General features: G+C 36.4%; 1 protein-coding gene across 2 annotated transcripts in view; it reads left to right on the top strand.

The window, feature by feature from the left end:
- The window catches only part of SLC38A11 (solute carrier family 38 member 11), a 51702-nt gene that overhangs the window by 3985 nt on the left and 25363 nt on the right, over window positions 1–22354 (top strand). Inside the window, exons 4-7 of one of the 2 annotated variants that reach the window (XM_057746532.1) lie at window positions 5161–5295; window positions 6207–6272; window positions 10262–10368; window positions 12331–12410. In XM_057746532.1, the coding sequence (XP_057602515.1) occupies window positions 5161–5295; window positions 6207–6272; window positions 10262–10368; window positions 12331–12410 (388 nt within the window). The remainder of the gene's footprint in view (window positions 1–5160; window positions 5296–6206; window positions 6273–10261; window positions 10369–12330; window positions 12411–22354) is intronic. The other variant, XM_057746533.1, reaches the window with a different exon arrangement.

Below are 22354 nucleotides of genomic sequence, written 5' to 3'. Positions count from 1 at the left end.
AGCAGTAACTTTGTGCTTATTGAGAGTTGCTGGTGTTTAAACATTGTACTTTATTCATGAGAGCATTTATCACACTAAAAAACCCCATTCAAGGATTTACCCTTGTCGTTTTTAATTTCCTGTTTCCCAGTCAATCAGAACTGACAAATAATTAATTTCCTCCCAGGCATAATGACCATGGTTTATTTAAGTGCATTGTGAACATGTACACACATTGTAAACCAGTAGACAGAAAAAAAATTAACAATGTATATCACCGAAGGAGTCAATCAATGCCTGAGGAGAATGAATAATTTCTTAAAGCCAAGTCACATTATATATACATAGATCATAATGTGAATAATTTTCTCAGCTGATGCTGTACATAAACCTACAGCAATGTCTGTGAGCCGTCCTTTGCAAGGTCATATATTGCAAAATTATGAATCAGTGTAAATTAGTTACTCAGTAATTTAGCTGCATGATGAAAATCCTTCAATAATTTTGATAAATTAAGGATGACCACACAGAAGCAAAAAGAAAAAAAAATTAAAGACATTCATTTTGTTCCTTGATTAGCCTTTTAAAAGCAGAATCTACAAGAAGGGTTATAATATTGAGTTCTTTAAATTGACACTATAGTTATACAGTCGTTTGTCTCTACAATTATTCTTTTGTCTTTTTAAGGCCTTTTTTTTTTTCAAATTTTTTTAAATTTATGTATTTATTTATTTATTTTATTGGCTGTGTTGGGTCTTTTCTGCTGTGTGCGGGCTTTCTTTTTAGTTGCGGTGAGTGGGGGCTACTCTTCATTGTGGTGCATGGGATCCTCATTGCCGTGGCTTCTCTTGTTGCGGAGCACAGGCTCTAAGCGCGTGGGCTTCAGTAGTTGCAGCACATGGGCTCCATAGTTGTGGCTCACGGGCTCTAGAGCGCAGGCTCAAAAGTTGTGGCGCACGGGCTTAGTTCCTCTGCCGCATGTGGGATCTTCCTGGACCAGGGATCGAACCCATGTCCCCTGCATTGGCAGGCAGATTCTCAATCACTGCACCATCTAGGAAGCCCAGGCCTTTGTCTTTTTAATGAGATATGTCCAGTTCGACAAGTAGTGTTTCTGAATTCCGTTTTCATGTTTGTGAAATGTTGGAGAAGAAGAAAGAATTGTAAATATTTACAACAAATGATTTTAATTTGCTTTAAGGTTCTCATATTTGTTGATTAGAGTAAAATAATTTTTATTGTCCAAGTATACATAATGATGTAAAAGAAAATTTTCCTGTTAAACTCATTCATGGATTATCTAAAATTTTCATCTGGTATATTTAAAATGAGATCAAAATATTATAGTGATGATATTTGAGATTCCTAAACCTTTTAAGAGCTTTATTTATAGCCCATATTTTACAAGTAGGTGAAAGCATTTATTATTGACTAAATTCTTAGCAAATTGTCACTTGAAGCAATACATTTTGAACTTTTATACAATTCAGCAATCTCATCCCAAGCATCCAGTTCTCACCAAAACTTTACAACATCTGTGAAATTGGTTACCTCCTGTTACTCCAGTCCTCACTGAGTCTCTTTCTTGGGCAATAAATTGCTGTTTAATTTTCCTGCCTTTAGCTCTGTCTTTAGCATCTGTCTTTAGCTCTCTGATCTGCCCTGCATATTACTGCAAGAGTTATCTTTATAAAACCTCAACCTGATCTGTTATTCCCCCAGTCAGGATGTTCCAAGACTGTAAGGACAACAGAAAAAAAATTACTGCCTTTAAATCCTTTCGTGGTTCGGCCACAGTCTGCATTTTTAGTCTTATCTCCCACTAATATGACCTCTCTTTCACCCTGTCACCGACACTGCCCTGTATGGGACTCGTGTTCTGTATTTCTGGACTGTTCCATTACCCACATATAGCATATGCCTTCACAACTGACTCCCCATGGATAGTCCCCCTGCTTGACTTTTTTTTCTTCTCTACCTGGTGAAATCCTGTTTCTCCTTCAAGGCACTGCTCAGCTCTTTTGTGAAGCTTTTCCTAGTTTTAAACAAAGGATGTAGGATGAATTACTATGTCATTTGTGCTTGCAGAATATTTTAAACTATATTTATTAGGTCATTTATTGCATTAAGTTTGAATCTGATATGTAGACATCTAGCAATCCTGCCTTATTGACCTTTGATTCATTTAACAGATATTTACTGACACTGCTGCCATTATAGTAATGAAGAACATTATTCCTGCCCACGTGAAACTCACAATGTAGTATGTTAGGCAGAAAAAAAAAACACATGATTATAGTCTTCATGAAAATACCATAATACAAATATGTACATGACAATAGGGATACTGGCATTTAACCTAGCCTCAAAGGAGCAGGCATGTTTGGGGGAGGAAAAGACATCTTCACTGACTATTTATGAAAAAAAATGTGAGTGAGCAAAGAAAACGGAAGGGCACTCTAAGCAGATGGTACTGTGGGAATGCAGAAGAGAACTGCGTGAGTGATTCAGTCTGGCTAAAGTATAGGGTTGATGTTGCTAAGTGGAGAGAGACGAAGTTAGGTTTGCAGAGGCGTTTATGAAGGCTGCCACGAATGATAATCATTGCCGTTTCCTGAAGACTGGCTAGATGCAGCCACTGTACTTAATCCTTCTGACTCCATGAAGCAGGTATTCATGTTCCACTTTTTATGGAGGAGGAAATTGAGACTTTAGGAAGTTAACATGAGTTGCCCAAGGTCTGCAGTTACTAGCAAAAGAGTTGAGATTCTGGGGCTAGGCTACCAGGGTCTGAGTCCTATCTCTTCCTTACTAACTGTGAGATTTACTTAAGCCATTTACTTAAGCTTCTGTGCCTCGCTTTTCTCATCTACTAAATGGAGGGCCACCATGGCAGCCACTTAGGGTTGTTGTGACGATTAAACACGTTGATATACGTGAAGCATTTAGGAAAAGCTCTGGCAGACAGAAAGTGTTGTGACGTATTTGCTAGTGTTTTTGTGGCTGTTATCACTACCGTGTTTATTATCAGATCATCCAAATTACAGTGCTTTTTCCAGCACCACATGCAGCCTATAGAAAATAACTAAAAATAGCACCAGTTCTCATTCATTTAGCCTCTCTACCATGCCAGGCATGGTGGTAGGCATGTAAACACCATCATCCTCATAGACGCTTCAAGGTTGGGATATTGCCTCACTTTACAAATGAAACTCAGAGTTCTTCATCCAAGATCCCACACCTAATAAGCAGGGTTTTGTTTTTTGTTTTTTGTTTTTCTGAAAAAAAAATTATGCAAAAGAGTTGTTTTTTATCCAGAGGCATTAGAGGATTCCCCTGGAGGATTTTAAGCAGAAGACATGGTCACATTTATGCTGTGGTCAGATTCATCTGGTAGAGAGGGAATGTCAAGAAAGTCTTAGCAGGGAGGGGCTCGTGGGTGAGAGGACTATTGGGAGTTTTTGCAGTAATCCAGGCAAGAAATAATAAAGGCCTAAGCCACAAAATAAAGCAATTCAGAGACTAGACATGAGGAGATATAGTTGAATAATTTATGGTGCAGTAGTTAATGGACTTAGTGACTGAAGGGAAGTAGAAGGTGATGGATAATGCGAAGTCCAGTGTGATCTCAAGTTTCTCTTGATACTGTTCACAGTTTGGAGAAATATGAAGGCAGGCAGGTTCCAGAACTAATATATAAATTAGAATTTGGACATCTAAAATTCAAGATGCCTACGAGATCTTCAAGGCAAAATGTTTATTAGACAGCTAGATGTAGAAATCTGGAATTTTGGAAGCGTCCGGGCTGCAGATATAAACTTGGGAGTTACTAACATCTGTATGAAAATTGAAAGCACGGCCGTGAAGAAGACCACAGCAGGACATCTTGAGGAGTGAGGAAGACGTCTAAGAATCTGGGGTTTGAAAAGTGTTAAAGAAACTGGTGAAAAACTAAGTATAAATGGCCCAAAAGGTAGGAGGAAATCCAAGAGAAATGGATATCAGAAAGGCCAGGGGAGGATGGTTGAGAAACAGGGGAATGGTGAACCTGGGGAAAATGCTACTGAAAAAGCAAATACAATTAATATTTAAGAAGTATCAGTTGGCTGTATCAACTTGGAGCTCATTGATGAGCTTGTTACCTTTCGTGACATGGGAGGGAATAAAGGCGGAAACCATACTGCAGTGATTTGTATTCTCTTCTTTGTGTTCTAATACATTTCCAAATAACTGGATAAAAAATTCACCTGTGAGGGAAGCATGAGCAAGGAAAAAGAAAATCCCACCCTCTGTATGGCTGTGTATGGCTGTGTACCCAGTACAACTGCAGTGTCCTTCACTAGGTGTTCAAAAAACATTGAGTTAAATGCAAGAGGGAGATTAACTTTTAATTACATATTTTCTGTATGTTTGTGGCTTCGATTTCAACGCTAAAAGTGGAACTTGGGAATTCCCTGGCGGTCCAGTGGTTAGGACTTGGCATTCTCGCTGCTGAGGGCATGGGTTCCATCCCTGGTAAGGGAATTAAGATCCCACAAGCCACACGGCGTGGCCAAATAAATAGAGAGAATTGCCCATCTCTGTTTTTAAAAAAAAGTGGAACTTAAATCTCTAAAATGTGAAGTTCAAAAAAAATTCTTAGAGTGCTCTCTTAACCATAGTAATAATATAGTAATGTAAACCATAATAACTATAAAGTTTCTATTTGTACTTTGTTATAAAACAAATGATCTGACTCTCCTAAATCTATTTTTTTTTCCTGAACGTTTATAGCATGTTTTATTCTCAATCTTCGCACATTGAATGCTTGTGAAACATTGGATTCCCTACCTTCTGTTGCTTGGACGATTGAGGGACATTCTGTTAGTAGTTGTTGCATTGGTTGGGTTAGGAAAGTAGAATGGAAAACTGAAGCTTTAACTCTAGTCTGCATACCCTCCTCTGTCTAGTTCATTGCATGGATATGTTAAGTCTGTTTGCATCGTGATTGAAAAATATGTAACTAGAAACAGTACCGTTTTACGAAAAATAGTTTTATGAAAAGAAAGTAAGCCTTGTCGTGCTAATTTACTGTAGCATTAAACTCTTCTTTGAAGTTTCTCTTTTTCTTTAAGTCAAAACATTTTTTAAAAATGTACTGAATGTAATCTAACATTTGTTTAATGATTATTTTTGCCACAGACTTTTCCCTTGTTTTATTGATAAAAGGAGGGGCCCTCTCTGGGACAGACACTTACCAGTCTTTGGTCAACAAAACTTTTGGCTTTCCAGGATATCTCCTACTCTCTGTTCTACAATTTTCCTATCCTTTTATAGGTAAGGATGAATTATTTTCATAAACACACAGCCACTTCTGAATAAAATAGTCATTAAATAGTTGTTGAAGAATACTAGTAGTTGATCTAGACCCTCTTCTGTCTAGTATTTTCCACAATAAGTGTTTGTGTTTAAGGCATTTTTCCCTTGTTTTCTGTCATTTTGGTCAGTTTTCTGAGTATTTCGTTGAAATAAAGTGAGGGTGATTTTCATTGTGAAAATGCTTGTGATTCCCTAGTTTGGTGAAAGAACAGAATGATGTGGGAATAAAGGTGAATGATCTGGCAATAAAGGTGAATAGATTTCTTCTAAGGGTAAAATTTTTTTGAAAACCTGAGATTTGTGGAGGTCATGTCCAAGGCCAACATGCTATTTAAAGTTTGCACCCAGCACTTCTTAAATAAGTAAAAACGTTCATGTTCATCAATGGCCAAATTGACTTCATTTTAAAATTAGTAACACAGAAGCTATTGTCCAAACCACTAGTTCCTTATGTCTCTACAGAAAGCTACGGCTGTATTTCCCCCAAATCTTACTTTTTCAAATGAGGTGATATATTGGAGCCTGCACAATTTTCTACTGTTGTTCCTCACTTTGAGCAATACATGTGTTGCTAAAGAATATTTGGGAACTGAACTTTATTTTTAAATGACTACCAAAGCTCACTATTATTTAAAGATGCTCTGGAAAGAGTCAATTTGTAAAGTGAAAATCATTTTGCAATATGAACTGATATTCTCCCAGAATTCTATTTTGTAGTTATTTTTAAAGTTGTACACATTCGTAATCACAATATATATTTGAAAGTAGGATTATTCCAGTATTTGGGAAGTGATAACTGACTTCAAAATATTCAAGATGAAATATGTGATATCTTGCTGGTGATTATATTGCTTTAATTGTGTTTTTAGCTATGATAAGTTACAACATAATAACTGGAGATACTTTGAGCAAAGTTTTCCAAAGACTCCCTGGAGGTAAGTCAACATATTTATTGTTATTCATAGTTAATGTGATTCATAATATTTTAAAAGCGAAATATTTGCAAGTGGAGGAATTGGATGACTTCAAATATCCTAATATCTATGATCCAATCTGATCCTAAAGTATTAATCTACTTTTATACATAGTTGAGTTCTAATTTATGCTGTTTAAAAAACTATCATTTACATAATTAAGATACTTTATATTTTAAATATCTTATGTTACATATCACCAACTCTCTGTGTTATCTTTTTTATGTACTATTTATACTGCAGCATTTCTTAAATAAGCAAGCTAATCTTTGTCCCCATTATTTATATTAAGGTATAATTTAATATAGCTTATAACACATAGTCCTACGAGTTCTGACAAAGGCATATAGTCATAGAAACACACCCACAATCAACATCCATTATCCCCCCACATTTTCCTCATTCCCTTTTGTAGTCAAATTTTCTCTCATCTCCAGCCTTGGGGAACCCCTGATCTGATTTCTCTTTCTACTTTTGCTTTTCCCAGAATGCCAAATAAATGGCATCCTAGAGTAGCTAGCCTTTTGGGTCTGGGCTCTTTCACTTGGCATAGTACATCTGAGATTCATCCACGTTTGGGGGGTTATTTGTAGTGTTGCTTTTTTTTTTAATTGCTGAGGAGTATTTCATTACATAAACAGTTTATCTGTCATCCAGTTGAGGGACATTTGGGTTGTTTCCAGTTAAGCTTGATTATGGAAAAGCCACTGTGAACATTTTAAGCAGACCTTCTCAATGTGTGCCACAACCCCACTCCCTGTTCATCCTTTCAACATATCGTGGCTGTTTGACTAATTCAGAGAGCGTGAGTCTTTTTGCTTTGAAGCGTTCCTCATCCTAGCCACATAATCCCCACTTCACAGTCACCTAACTCTATAGCTGTTATTATCCTTCAAATTGATACCAAGATACCTTTTCTCTTAGTGGGTGAATTGCTCATCCTAGAGACACCCTAAAAAAACAAAACCAAGCCAAACCAAACCTAAAACTAGAAATTGCACCTATTCCTCTCACAGGGTTTAGTGGAAACTGAAACCAGGAAGATTTGAGCATCAAATCACAGACCCATTACCTGCTCGCTGTTTGACCTTGAGAATGTTAATGCCCTCTCTGAGTTCAAGCCCCCATCTCTAAATTATGAATGCGAGTATCACCTGATTCATAGAGTTGCTGTGTGAAACGAGCGAGAACGCAGACAGCGCCTCGCGTGCAGGAGGCGTACCCAGCACTGTTAGCTATTATCTGCTGGTGCTGTCCTAGCCCCCTGCAAATCATGTTTTCATAAACTGAGGTTATGTGAGTGGATAGAATGCTAAGGAAAATGGGAAGAATATAATACCATATATACAATATGATCTAAATTATGTAAATTTTCTATTTCCATAAATAAGGAAACAATAAAAATCTATTCACATATAAACTGTGGTTATCTTTTCATTGTGGGATTCATGGAAATTTTTTGTTGCCTTTGCTGTTTTTTCAGTTTTCAAAGGAGTATTATTAATTTAGGAACAATTCTTTTTATTTTCTTATTTGAGAAGTACTATATCTGTATGAGGAAAATGTTAGAAAACACAGCCAAGCAAAATAGAGAAGACAGAACATGTTCATAGTCTCTTTCTCTTGGGACAACCAAGTAGGCATAATCCTTCCAACACTTCCTTCCTTCCGTCCTTTTTTCTTTCCTTTTAAGTGTATACTTTCAGAGTTTTAAGGATGCATGTAACTTCAGACATTCGTATAAACGACACTATATATCTTGTTCTATAACATGCTTCTTTACATTCTCATATCCAAACACAGAGATCTATCCTGTTTGCTTTAATGGCAGTTCACTATTCTTCTGTATAGTATCTGTTTTACAGTGAGATAGACCACAGTTAATTTCCCCTGAAAGAAAAATTTTGATCACTAATTTCTATTGGTTTTTAATTTTACAAATAATATTTGCGGACGTACGCTTCAGAAAAATAAAACCTCATAGGTAAGCCTAAAGTTCCCTTTGAAACCCCCTTCCTGGTGGTTAGTGTTATCAACATCAAAAACAGGTCACATGGCAAAGAGCACACTTGATTCTTATCACAGTTTCTTTATCGTTTTTGAAGGGGATAATTTTAATATGTTTTGTTTGAATATCTTATAAACCATAATATATGCCAAAGTATTTTTAGAAGTAGGTAAAATCCTTACAAAGCCATATTTTTTCCCCAAAATACATTACCAATGTCTTAAAGTGGGCAATTGCTTATACTTTTCTCAGATTAACAAAACCTTGGTTCTTGATATAGGTCAAGGCAATGAGAAATGGTTTAAGAAATACCAATAGTATGCTTGGCTGACTTAGAAATTTTTCAAAAATTTCACTATTCAGTTTTCTGTACTATTGTTTAAACTTTTAAAATCCATTCTCATGTGCATTTTTGTTAAAAGATCAGTATAGGTAATAATAGATCTCATCATTAGATCGTTAGTGAAAAATGTCCTTTATGCTAATGGAGACCCTCAGTTATTGGGTTCCTCCACGCTATTCAGGGCAGTCTATTTCAGTATTTTTCTAGGACTTTCAATTTTCCCAGTAGAAGGAAATATATTTTCCACCAAACATATTAGTAGAGCAAATGGTTTGAAGGGTAAATAGACCAGATATGCAAATAATTTAATTCAAATTATATTCACCAGAAATATGTAAATAGTTGAGTTCAGGGGTTTTGGAACTTGAACTTCCTATTTTATTGTTTTGACTCACGACATTACGATGATTGTTTAGTTATGACTGAGTTAAACAAATACCCGTGATTAATATTTCCGTTCTGGTATATACATGTGTGTGTGTTTGTATAATTTATGCCATTTTGAAATTCCCATTTTGGAACTTCCTTGTACATTAATTAGCCCTATAAGAAAACTAGTCTTACTTTTCAGAGTAATAGCTCTCTTTTTTTGTTTTTGTTTTTTTACCACATTCACTCACTTATTTGACAGACTTGGTTTCTACAGACTTTAGATTTTGCAGAAATTAATGCACAAAGACTTGGTACCACTGAGGACATTTCAAAAGTATAATCACACGATCTCTGAAGGAATTCAATATGAGCTAAAAATTTAAACAATGGTGTCTTCATTGGAATATATATATAGCTCCTAAAGTGAATGCTGTGGTTAGCACAGCTTTAAATATATATATACACACATATATATGTGTACATATATAAATCCTTGTAAGTATATTTTATTTTATGTTTACGAATGTTTGTATTTGATCTCTCTCACACACGCACACACACACACACAATCTATTATTTCCTTGTTACAATAGCCAAGAGTCTGCAGTGAGTACCAGGTTTCAGCAGCTTCCTTATGACATCTTCCCTATCTAAAAAGTTGCTTTGTTTTCCTTCTGGGAAATTACTTCTTTCTCAATAGAAGGATAGAAATATAGTGAATGTTTTTATCAAAACCTTGATGTATGAAATTTTAAGTTGTACTGATCAAGTCTCTCTGGGATACAGAAGTTAGAAAAAAAAAGCCTCAGAACCTACCATGTCCTCATGTAGCTTACTTTATGAATGGAGGATTTTGCCATTAGAGGGTTTGGGACAAGGAGTGACATAATGTTTTTAGCCTTTGGAAAGGATTTGTGTAGTTTCTAGATTAAAAATATACTCTAAGGGGACAAAGAAAGGAAGAAGCAGAAAAACTGCTTCAGAGGCTACTAAAATAATTTGAATGCAAAATATTATGACATTATTTTAATTATAGGTTCATCTTTATTTTGTATTTACGTTTTTTGTGAATTATTTCTGTGTTTGCATGGTTCTATGGAATCTATTCAAAGTTGTTGTCATTTATGTAGCACTTTATAGTAAAGTCATTTTTACAATTAAATATTTGACTGCTTGTGTCACTGGTGTTACATCTATAAAGACTTTATAATATTTATTGTGTTTTAGTTGATCCTGAAAACTTGCTTATTGGTCGCCATTTCATTATTGTGCTTTCCACTGTTGCCTTTACTCTGCCTTTGTCCTTGTATCGGGATATAGCGAAGCTTGGAAAGGTAATTATTACATTTTAAATAGTCAGAGAAATGCACTTTGTTACCTGCATTAATTTTGTCAAATTACTATCTATGGCCAAGTTCTTAATTACAATATTCATTTTTAGTTTCTTTTAGTTTACTTATAATTGTATTAGAGTAAACTCTGATATTTTATCTTATTTGGGGGAACTGATGGTTAAGTACTTGATGAATATGAAATAAATAGGTCCTTTCTTTTCCTTTTTTAAGGTAGATACTGACATCAGGCAGCACACTTTAATTTTAGAAAATATAAAAGATTCTATTTAAACCAAGTCTATTTACTGAAAAATTTTTTCCATCATTTTTTGTAGATAGTCATTTAAACATTTTAAAATTAAATTAACTTTAATGAAGTAAGAATGAATCACTTCATTGGCTTAAAATTTTTTTGTAAATTACAGTATATAATTGTGCCCATTTTTTATTCAGTGAATTTAAATGTCAATATGTTGATTGATTAATTGTTGAGAATTTGGCCAATATTTATGATTCTTATTGCTAAAGAGAAATGGTGATTTATTTCTAATGAAACCAACCAAATAAGTACTCAACTCACCACTTATGCCTATCTGCATATATTAGCCTTTATCTGGCTGTGTTTTATTTCCTTACTCTCATGAAATATTTGTATTTTACCCAAAATATTATTGGTGTCACATCTACATTATTTCATCAGAATGAAACAAAATTGAGAGAATCATTCATGTGTTTTTACATCTATTTTGAAAAATTCAACAGTTGATTAATTTTACTTTTCTCTGTGATGTTTCATGTGTATCCACAGTGATGAAGCCCCTCCTTCCAGGTAGAGCTGGGGGGTGGTGGCTGAAGGGGGGATGATATTCCAGAGTTTTCTGACCATGCTGCCTTCCTTCCATAACAGGCATCCAGAAACAAAATAAAATGTATTAGAAGGGACTTCTTTGGTGAATTATCTGAAATGTCTGAATTATTTTCCATTTCACACATTCAATGTAGACATAAATGCTTTCTTCTGAAAGCAAAAGGCAAGGCATTTATAAAAAGAAAGCTACTATTCTATCATATTGCTAATACTTGAACATTTTGCCCCTAAATGTCCCTTAAAAATGTCATATGGAAGTATCTAAATAAACCTCCCAATGAGCAAAACAGAGTAGTTAGGAACACTGACCTGGAGCTACCCCTTGGCCGTTTTCTAGCTGTGTGACCCTGGGATTCTTTTTTCATATCTGAGTGGATCAGAGGACTCATAATAGAACCTTCTCTCTAGTTAAAAACTAACAACCCAGGAAACAAGATTAATGACAATCAAATGAAATAAAAGCAATTTTGTATTTTTCTTATCAGACAGAAATTTCTAAAATGTGTTTATCCATTAAAAAAAAATGGAGTAGAAACAGATTTAATGTAACAAGGGCAAAGAACACATACACAGACAGACCAGTTTATATTGTATCCAGTTTAAAGAGTGACAAAAGAGAAAGGAAGTAGCAGAGAGGACTCTGGAAACACAGGCTGAAGGGCAAAACCACATAGGAAAAATAGACTAATAGAGCTAGAAAGCAGAAAGGAAAAAGCAGAGGCATCCCAAAATGTGTGTGAGTCCGTGGGTATGGGAGGATGTTGTGGAGGAAGGGGCAGGGTAGGATAGAGACAGAAGCAAAGAGCAATTATAGATAGAAAAAAGCACAAGTCAACACTAAAATTAAATCTGAAGAAAAATGAAAACGTAATTTCACTTTATGAAATAGTCATATTTGGTACTTGTTCTATTTGTGGGGAAAAAAAACTAAGACTATGATCTGATAAAAAATTTACATGCCTAAGATTACCAATACCAATTTGTAAGAATAAACCACTAAAAAGTTGTATTTAAAAAACTGTACATAAGTTTACTCGAGTAATAGAATCGTCTCATTCTAAATGGACAATCTATCTTTACATTTTCTTTTTCAGATCTCTCTTATTTCTACAGGTTTAACAACTCTGATTCTTGGAATTTTAATGGCAAGGGTGGTTTCATTGGGTCCACACATGTAAGTTTTGTTGCTTCATTGGTTGATATTTGATTTAACCCATCATTTAGATGTTCACATGGCATATTATAAATATAATATAAAGAAACATATAGATACGATGGTATATAAAGAAAATATAAAGTTATGATGGTACCAGAAGCATCATTTATCTTTAGTGTATGACAAAATGAGAGAAGATGATTACATTTAAGTAGTAGCTGATGGGATTAAACTGAGTTTACTTATTATTTTAATGGTCTGCCCAAAGAATTAAAATAAGGAAGGGATTTTGAATAGTGAGAAATAGGAACAAAGCAGAGCAGTGGTAGATGACAGAAGGAGGAGAAATGGTAGATGGTAGAAATTTCTGTATTTATCCCACAAATGGGTTTGTTCTTAAAGTTTTCACCAGTCTAGGCTGAAATGAGAAGAATAAAGAATATAGTGGATGTTTTTCTCTATTTAATGAAATGTAGTCACCTTGAAAACCACCCTTTATTCCGTACTAAGATTATATTCTTTAACTATCTTGCGTTAAAATGCTTTGTCATTTGTAAACTGGTAGTGATAGTTGGCGGTGAAATTTATTTGTTTTTTATATTATTATTTGGCTAGATAAAGTTTGGGGAACTTGGCACTGATTCCCCAAATTTTAAAAATGTTATTTACCCATGAAATTCAAAGTGGGGGTTCTACTGACCTAAACCACACAGATTTTATGCTTTTATTATAGAATAGATTTATCAGATAAGGACTGGGTAGTTTATATCCATGGTCCCAAGGGAATGCCATAATGAAACTAGCTTAAATTGGCTTTAAACACGAAATTGGGTTCCCACAATGCACAATAAATGTTTGTTGAATAAATTAATAACTAATACATTATGGAGTTGCCATGATGCCTTAAATGTTTTCTTCATCCTAAATAAGACAAATAAAATTAAGACATAATGTCTAACACAGTGCAAGAAACGTGCTGGTCTTCAATTAATGTTATCCATGAGGCAAAAAAGAAAACTGGTGAATAGCTGTAATTGATAATGCCGTCCCCCAGGTAACTTTTTTCTTTTCCTACTGATCACTCTTCAGCAAAATCACTTCATTTTCCACTATATATACTTACTTCAGGCTTAATTTACCAGGAAAAATTATGCCTTAAATTTATTTGCAAGGAAGTATGAAATATCTAGACTAACTGCATTTCATATGGTCTTTCCTTAAAAAAAATTATTGTTTTAAGGATTTCAATAAAAGGGAATAGCATAAATATCTGCAATGTTTATATTAATGTTCTCTTCAAATAACTTAATCCCAGTTCGTAGTTGTATTAGTCAGTTTGGCCTGCTGGAACAAAATACTATAGAGTGGGTGACATGAACAACAGATATTTTCTCATCATTCTGGAGGCCGGCAGCTTGGTTGGGTTCTGGTGAGGGATTTCCTCCTGACTTGCAGATCTGCCTTCCTGCTGTGTCCTCATGTGGCAGAGGGAGAGCTAGCAACCTCCCTGGTGTCTCTTCCTATAAGGGCACTAATCCTGTCAAGGGTGTCCCACCCTCACGACCTCTTCTAAACCTAATGATCTCCCAAAGTTCTCATCTTCACATACCATCACACTGGGGTCAGGGCTTCAACATACGAATTTTGTGGGGGACACAATTCAGTCCACAGTGATGGTGTTTTTGAAATGTACCTGGTTCACCCCAATATGGCCATTTATTCCTTCATCTGGTAAACACTTATGGAGTGCCTGTGGCTTCTAACTGTTTTGCTGCACAGCACCTACTCCACGTTGTTCACAATCAACTATGGAGAAGGGATTTATTTTAAAAACAAAAAAGAAAGAGAAATGACACTACAGTATTAGGAGTGCAAAAATAGAAACATAAATGAGGGGCAGTGGCAACACTGAAGAAGAGAGTCCTTAACAGTTTGAATTAAGGAATACTTCCTAGAGGAAGAGAAATATGATCTGCATGTTTTAAAGAGGAATCTGAATTTTTCCTGATAAGTGTGTGAAAGGTATTACAGGCCTGGGAAAGGTAAGCATAAAAGCACAAAAGCATATATTAAATTCTACTAGATTTATTTAACATCTATTATATTGGTATTGTATTCAGCTCTGGTTTTCAAAAGCTAAATTCACAGCAACAAGAGGCTAATAAATATATTGAACAGAATACATAATAATTTTTGGTTAAAATTTTTAATTGTATAAGACAGAACTATTTTAATTGACGCTTTTGTCATGAAAAGTGATTCTAGAGAATAAATTAACTTACAATAAAAGGTGTTATAGATTTGGAAAATAGAATACTATGAGGCAGAAAAAAGCAAGTAACTAAAAGTTGGAGGTAAATAAATGTCATTAGTTGCACCCCAGCAGAACAGTTTAAAGCAATGATTTTCAACCCTGGCTTCACACTAGAATTACCTGAATAGCTTTAAAAAAATACTGGTGCCAAGACCCCACTTGCAGAGATTCTGAAGGAATTGGTTGTAGGGGCCAGGCAATTGAATTTACTGCTTAACAGTTGTGAGTCTGTGAACAAGGATCTAGAGCCTCTTGGGTTGAAGAGATTAAAATCATGAGTACACATTTTAACTGACACATTTCTAAAAATAAACGGGAGATTTTGTGTTATTTTTAGTTACTGTGTGCCATTATTTTTCACGATTCACCCTTCACTTATTTTTTCAGTATCTTCTGTGTGCAAAATGTGTGCGCGGTACTATTGTGAATACACAAAGAAAATAGCTCTTCTCTGAGGGGCTCACAGTTTAGCAGGGAAGCTAAGATGATACAAATGACTGTCATATAGGCAGTGTATCTTGAGACAAAGAAAAGAGGAAGTAGAGGCCACTCCCTGGTGGTGCTAAATGAATTGATTTTTATGGTCAAAGAGCTATTTATTTCTGTTGTAAACAAAATGTGACCTGTATCTTTTTAACCTTCCTCTAGCGCTGATACCGTATTTCATCTGAGTCTCTGAAATTTTTCTAATAACAGAGATTGTTTACTTAACTCTTTCAATATTTAGATGTTAAAGATGTGTGTTTTTTTAATACTGTGCTGCCTTTCATTTCTATTTGAATACTACTGCAAACAACTTCTGTTTATCCAGATTTACAGTCAGGCTAATCAAATCCCATGTTCAGTGGCTGGCATGGGAGCTAGTCAGGCAGGCTTCTTTCTGAAAATATGACAGCCGCGAATGCTTGTAATCCATAAACCATGAGAAATTCAATACTCCATGTGTGTTTTTCCTCATTTTTTTTTGTTCAGATGAGTGATCAGAAACGCTGTACTTTTTCATAGGGCTTTTAAAGTGGTATTTGAAAAAGATCTTTAAACCCACTATCAGAGGAGAGGAAGGTCTGCAGTGGCGACTGGTATTGACCCTGTTACTATGGAAACACCTTTTTAGTGGTTGTGTTTTAAAAATAAAACACACAATTCAATTTCCTTTTCCATAACTCATAGGGCCATAAATTCTGTGTTTTGATATGATTTCAAATATCTCACAGTCCGATGACTTTCAGTTCTTTTTGGAAATAATGTTCAGTTTTATTGTCTTTTCTAACCTTTTGCTTTCTAAAAACTGAGGTGGCAAGGCAATTTAATTGCTTTCCAGAAAGTGTGCTAGTATCAAAATGCAATAACACAGTTCTCCCATTTTTTTTCAAACTACAATTGGAGACATTATCCCTGTGAAAACTTTCATTCTGTGCCTCATTAATATTCAGTTCTTTACACGCAGGATGGAAATGATAGCGTGCAGTCCAAATTTACAGCTATTTTCTCTTCATATAACGTCTCTTTTACAGCACTTTAATCAATAGTGTAGAGTTCCAAACATCATTTCAAAAAATGTATCTACACTTTCAACAGGTATTTATGCATATAAAATGTGCCTTTTCCAAGGATCTCAGTACACATTAGTCTTGTGACCTCTTATTTATTCTAGCCCTGAAATTCCACAATTATAGCTATATATAAAGAGGAACTAAAGGGAGTTAAAGAAGGGAGAGAAAAAAGTGGGTAAAGACAGAGGAATGGTGCATATTTGAAAAGGGAATGATTAGTTCTGGCAAATACCAGCCACTGCTTTTTTTGATGATGCATAAGTTATTGCCTTTTTTTGTTGCAAATGACAACCATAGAATTGTAACTGGTTGAAGCAAAAGAGAATTTATTGACTCACACAGCTGTAAAGTTCAAGGCTATTTCTGTTATTGGGTTTGGTCGGATTTAGGAGCTAAATCAACGAAATCATAGTTTTTCTTTTTTTATCTTTTGGCTTTGTGTCCTATTTTGGCTCTCGTTTCTGAAAGACTTTCCCCTCATTGTGATGACGGAGATGGCCTTCTCTTTTATTTTACCTCAAACCTCACTTCCAGTATTAGTTCTCATTGGCTCTAATGAGGACCCATGATGATCAGGCCTTGTGTTGAGTTGCTTATGTTTATGTTACATGCCTACCCTTGAGGCTAAGGATAGGGTCAGCTCAACTAAAGCACACAGACCATGAGTAGGGGAAGAGGTATCCCAAAGGAAATCAAGGCAATGATGCCTGGAGAAGAGGGAGTAGCTTTTGCATGGTGCACGCTACGGATGTCCACTGCAGGTGACAGGAGGTTACTGGTAACCTTCAGGAGTTTCAATCAAATGGTATAAGTGGAAGCTAACTTAGAGAGAATTAAAATGTAAGTGAATTTGGCAAAACAAACAAACAAACAAAAGAAAACCTTTTGATTTTTTAAGAGCCTCAATGAATGAAAATCTCCTTACAAAACAGTAGCTTACCTCTGTGTTCATACAGTAGCACTATTTATAATACCCAAGGCATGGAAGCAACCTAAGTGTCCATCAACAGATGAGTCGATTGAGGAAATGTGATACATACATACACACACACACACACACACACACACACACACACACACACACAGGGAATATTGCTCAGCCATAAAAAGGAATGACACTGCCATTTGCAGCAATGTGGATGGAGCTAGAGAATATTATGCTTAGTGAAATGTCAGACAAAGACAATACAATGTGACATCACTGATATGTGGAATCTAAAAACTAATACAAGTAAATGTTTATACAAAACAGAAAAAAAATAGTGGCTTAAGGCAGTAAGAAGTCTAAAAACTACCTTTATACCATGGGAGATATTGAACATGCTATAGACCAAGTCAAAAGATGGAGCCGAAGTTCCCAAGGAGATCTTGAAAAGTTGGAATTTATGATAGAGGGTGATCCTTGGAGAAAACTGAAGTAGTGAGATATTAACAATGATCTTGGGACAATAAAAATTTCATACAAAAATATTCTCTGCCAAAGAAAATTTTCCTAAGGCTACTTCCATGCTCCCTCGTTTGCTAAAACACCATTTGACTCCAAGTTCCGCAGCACTGCGAGAGCTAGTGTCAAGTTTTCCCCTACCAAGTGCTGAGATGAAGCAACAAGTAGCACCATCATTTGACTTGTCTGCATGGAAATAGAAAAAAACAGCTGCAAGACGATATAATCGCAGAGACGATTAGTCCAGTCCCTGTGCTGGTGGTGCTGATAGAGCAGCCTAGGCTGCTCAATGTTAAGAACTCATTCCACTTATCATCAATTATTTTTTATCAATGACTGCCTTCGTGATGCTTGTCACCTGTCTGTTATTTCCAGGTAGAAGCCAGACTGGTCTGTGGTATAGATTAGCAACCAAAGAACAAAAAATAGCCTGTTCTTTCAGCTAATATGCATTTATTAAATGTCTAGCTGATACCAGTCACTCTTGTAGGTACTGAGGCTGCAAAGATGAAGAAAGCACAGTCCCTGACCGCAGATATTTAGCTTGTGGATGGGGAGAATAGCTGTTTCACCTCAATATAATATTTAGTAGAATTACGGCAAAGTGCAGTGGAAACAGGAAGGACCCTTAGCCCAACCTGAGCAGGCGGGTCATATTTCAAGATGAGACAGTATGTGATCTGCTGCTTTTAAAACAATGTACTGGGATTAGTTGGGTCAAAAGAGGAGCGGAGGGACGGGTGGGAAGCTGTTGTCGGCAGAAGTGAGTGAGGCCCAGAGGCTGATGTGTGTGATGACCTGCAGGTTTAACGTTAACAGGAGGTATTTGGAGAAGGACTCCGCCCCTGGTTAGGGGAGGCATCAAATAAAATAAAGGTGCCTCCCTTGAGAATTTTCTCAACAACTGCTTTTATATTTTAAAATATATGTTTTATCATAGTTTCATCAGTGGTCATGTCTCCATATTATCTCTTTTGAAAAAGCGCCGAACAGGGTACTTTCCCAGTCTGCTGACCTCTGCTCTCCCATCACCACCACCTCCACAGCTTCTGTGTTTAGGAAGTAACTAGAGTGTTGCTGGAAATGATCACAGAGGGGTTGGTAGAGACAAACATGGAAGGAAAGCTCTGTGTGGAGTGCTAAGTACATCGGATCTGTTCTTTAGTTGATGGGGCGTTGAAAGTTCTTCAGCAGGACAGTAACCAGAGCAAGTCTCCATTTTGGACTTCTTCTGCAGCGGAGGTGAGAGCAGATGGGGGTATAAAGACCTGGAAGGAGCCTATATGCAGCAAGCATCTAGGCGAAAGACAACTGGAACCATATAAAGGCAAGACTGGTAGAAAATAGGAGGAAAAAGAGGAAGGTGTTGCCAAGGTTTCCAGTTTGGACAACCAGAATGGTTGATGGTCCAGAACTCACCACCGAAAGGGGAAAATGAAAGCGTCTGTTCAGCCAATAAGCATTTTCTAAATGCTTACTGGATCAAGTCACTTGTCCAGCTGCTGGGGCCTTGAAGATCAATATAGCACAATCCCTCTCTGCAGGTTTCTTATAACTTATTAGGGGTGAGGTGGGGGTAGATAAACACATAAAAGATAACCTCAATACACTAACAGAGTGATGAGCAGGGTGCTGATGGGAACATAGAGGAAAAACCCCAGCTTCTTCTAAGCTGCTAACCAGGATGAAAAAGGAAGCAGGTGTGGAAAAAAAAACATAAGTTTTTAACTTTAATATCAATTTTGAGTAACCCTTGGGGTGGAGAGAGGGGAAGAGGAAGTTTTGGAAATGCAAGTCTGGAGTTTAGGGAGAGTCTGATGTGAACAGAATTTTTTTACAGGGACAGCATATAATGATAAGGTAGGGACTTCCCAGTGGTTGGGGCTCCCGTGATTCCACTGCAGGGAGACACAGGTTCCATCCCTGGTCGGGGAACTGGGATCCCACATGCTGTTCTGCATGGCCAAGAAAAAAAAAATGATAAGGTGAAAAGAGGTATGACCCAAGCAGAACCTCAGTGGTAAATACAGTTGACCCTTGAACAACATGGGTTTGAACTGCTCGAGTCCATTTTTACACAAATATTTTTTTTAATAGTAAATACTACAGTATTACATGATCACAATTGGTTGAATCCCTGAATGCGGATCTCAGATAGGGAGGGTCAACTATAAGTTATACTTGGATTTTTGACTGCCGAGGGTCAGTGCCCCTAAGCCCTGCGTTGTTCAAAGGTCGCCTGTCATCATCTGGAGCTCATATCTGAAATTACATTTATTTTAACATAAACCTTGAGCACTTCCATTTATAAACAAAAGGATCAGTTGTGATGTTTAGAGTGATACCCAGGCAGAATGTTCTTGAACAGCCGTATGCTTTCATGTGGACCACAGTTGTCTACACAACAGACTCAGAAGAAAAGTGAGCTGGGAGCGAGGAAATGGCAGAGAGCTGTCAGCTGATGCAGAGCTGGGGAAGTGGGCAGGTCTGCTTATGTCATTAATAGCTTGTGGTGTGACAGGAAACGTGGAGCCTTTGTTTGTGTGCCTGCCAAAGCACTTAACTCCCGGATGTATCTGGTTGAAGAGGTTGATGTGTAAGGCTCTCTTAACAAAAACGCAGGCTCTGCCGAGATTGTGTGATTTGGAAGGTGCCTGTGTTTAGCTGAAAAGAGTTTGGTCAGGTACGACAGAGACACGTGGTGTCCGACCCTCCTGAATGGAGGTCTGATGTTCTGGTGATCAGAAGCAACCCCTCTGCAGCTTGTTTTCTGCAGTCTGTGAAGACTGGAGATGTATTTGGAGGGACTTGCTTTCTGTGGCTTGCTATATTACTACTCAGCTGGTGTAAAGGGAAAGTATGTCTTTCCAAATAGGATACAAAGCCTGAATCCAAGAATCCAAACTGCGATAATTTCGCAAAATGAATTTGACCTCCCCACCTCACACACATAAGGAAAAGGCTTCTAAAAATTTTGTAACTAAGCCATGTCTGGATTTTTCAGAGTAAGGGAAGCAATCATTCTTGTGAAAGTATTTGCAAACTGCTACAAGCCAGTCTCTATTTATGTTAGTATTAAAATATGTTGAAGCACTGGAAACATTGCTTCTTAAATGATCTGAACCTTATAATAAACCTTTATTATGTTGCCATGATTTATTTGAGGCTTTGTAAGACATTTTAAAAGATCCTGACTTTTCCCAGTATTGGTTTCATTTGGATTTATTTTTCTCAAAAGAATATTCACATATTTTTACAACATCAAATATTACAGATTGCTTTTAATGAAATAGAGCTGCCTCCTACCAAGTCCTTTCCTATTTCAGCTATATCATTTGGCATTCACATTTTTACTTCTAGGTAATATGCTTGTAACTGCTATTTCTGGAATCTCACTGTTGTCATGTAGTAGATAAGGATTTAGCTCTTTCTAATTATTTTTCTTCTTCTACCATATCATAATATGTGAAGACAACACAAGTTTCAAAAGTAGTTATAGTTCTCTTCTTGTACATTTTTTCTAGAATCAAGACTTACTTTCAGTTCTGTTTTTAATCATGTTTAATCATGTTGGGTGTTCACTTTAGCTTTAAAAAGAAATTATTTTTTTAAAGCAGTTTTAGGTTCACAGCAAAGTTGAGAGGAAGGTACAGAGATTTCCGGCAGACCCCCCTGCTCTCATACACACATAGCCTCACCCATTATCCACACCCCCTACTAGAGTGGTACGTTGGTTACAATCGATGAATCTAGGTTAGTACATCATAACCACCCAAACTCCATAGTGTAGAGTTCACTCTTGAGATTGTATGTGCACTCTGAAGATTTGGACAAATGCATAATGATGTATCCATAATTATGTCATTCATTATATTTTCACTGCCCTAAAAATCCTGTGTTTCCTCTATTCATCCCTTCCTGCCACCCCTAACCACTGGCAACTACTGATCTTTTTACCATCTCCATAGTTTTGCCTTTTCCAGAATGAAATACAGTTGAAATCATGTAGCATGTAGCTTTTTCAGAATGGCTTCTTGTGCTTAGTGATATGCATTTAAGGTTTGTTCATGTTTTTTCGTGGCTTGATAGCACATCTCTTTTTAGTACTGAGTAATATTCTATCATCTGGATATACTTGAGTTTATTTATGCATTTACCTACTGAAGGATATCTTGGTTGCTTCCAAATTTTGGCAGTTATGAATAAAGCTGCTATAAACATCGGTGTGGCAGGTTTTTGTGTGGAACATATGTTTTCAGATTCTTTAGGTAGATACTGAGCAGTATGATTGCTGGATCCTATGATAAGAGTATGTTTAGTTCTATAAGAAACCATCAAACTGTCTTCCAAAATAGCTGAACCAATGTGCATTTCCACTGGCAATGAACGAGAGTTCCTGTTGCTCCACATCCTCACCAACATTTGGAGTTGTCGGTGTTCTAGATTTTGGCCCTTCTAATAGGTGTACTTTTTTTTTCTTTCAAGGTGTGTAGCGGTATCTCAGTGTTGTTTTCATTTGCATTTCCCTGGTGAGGTATGGTTTGGAGCATGCCCTCAGGATATCTTCTTCAGTGAGGAGTCTGTTAGGGGGTCAGTGGCTCTTTGTCCATTTTTAAATTGGATTGTTTGTGTTCTTATTGTTGAGTTTCAA

The sequence above is a fragment of the Hippopotamus amphibius genome, chromosome 8 (assembly GCF_030028045.1).
Source record: "Hippopotamus amphibius kiboko isolate mHipAmp2 chromosome 8, mHipAmp2.hap2, whole genome shotgun sequence".
NCBI lineage: Eukaryota > Metazoa > Chordata > Mammalia > Artiodactyla > Hippopotamidae > Hippopotamus > Hippopotamus amphibius.
The sequence above is the reverse complement of the archived record's forward strand: the minus strand, read 5'-3'. Positions and strand labels throughout refer to the sequence as shown.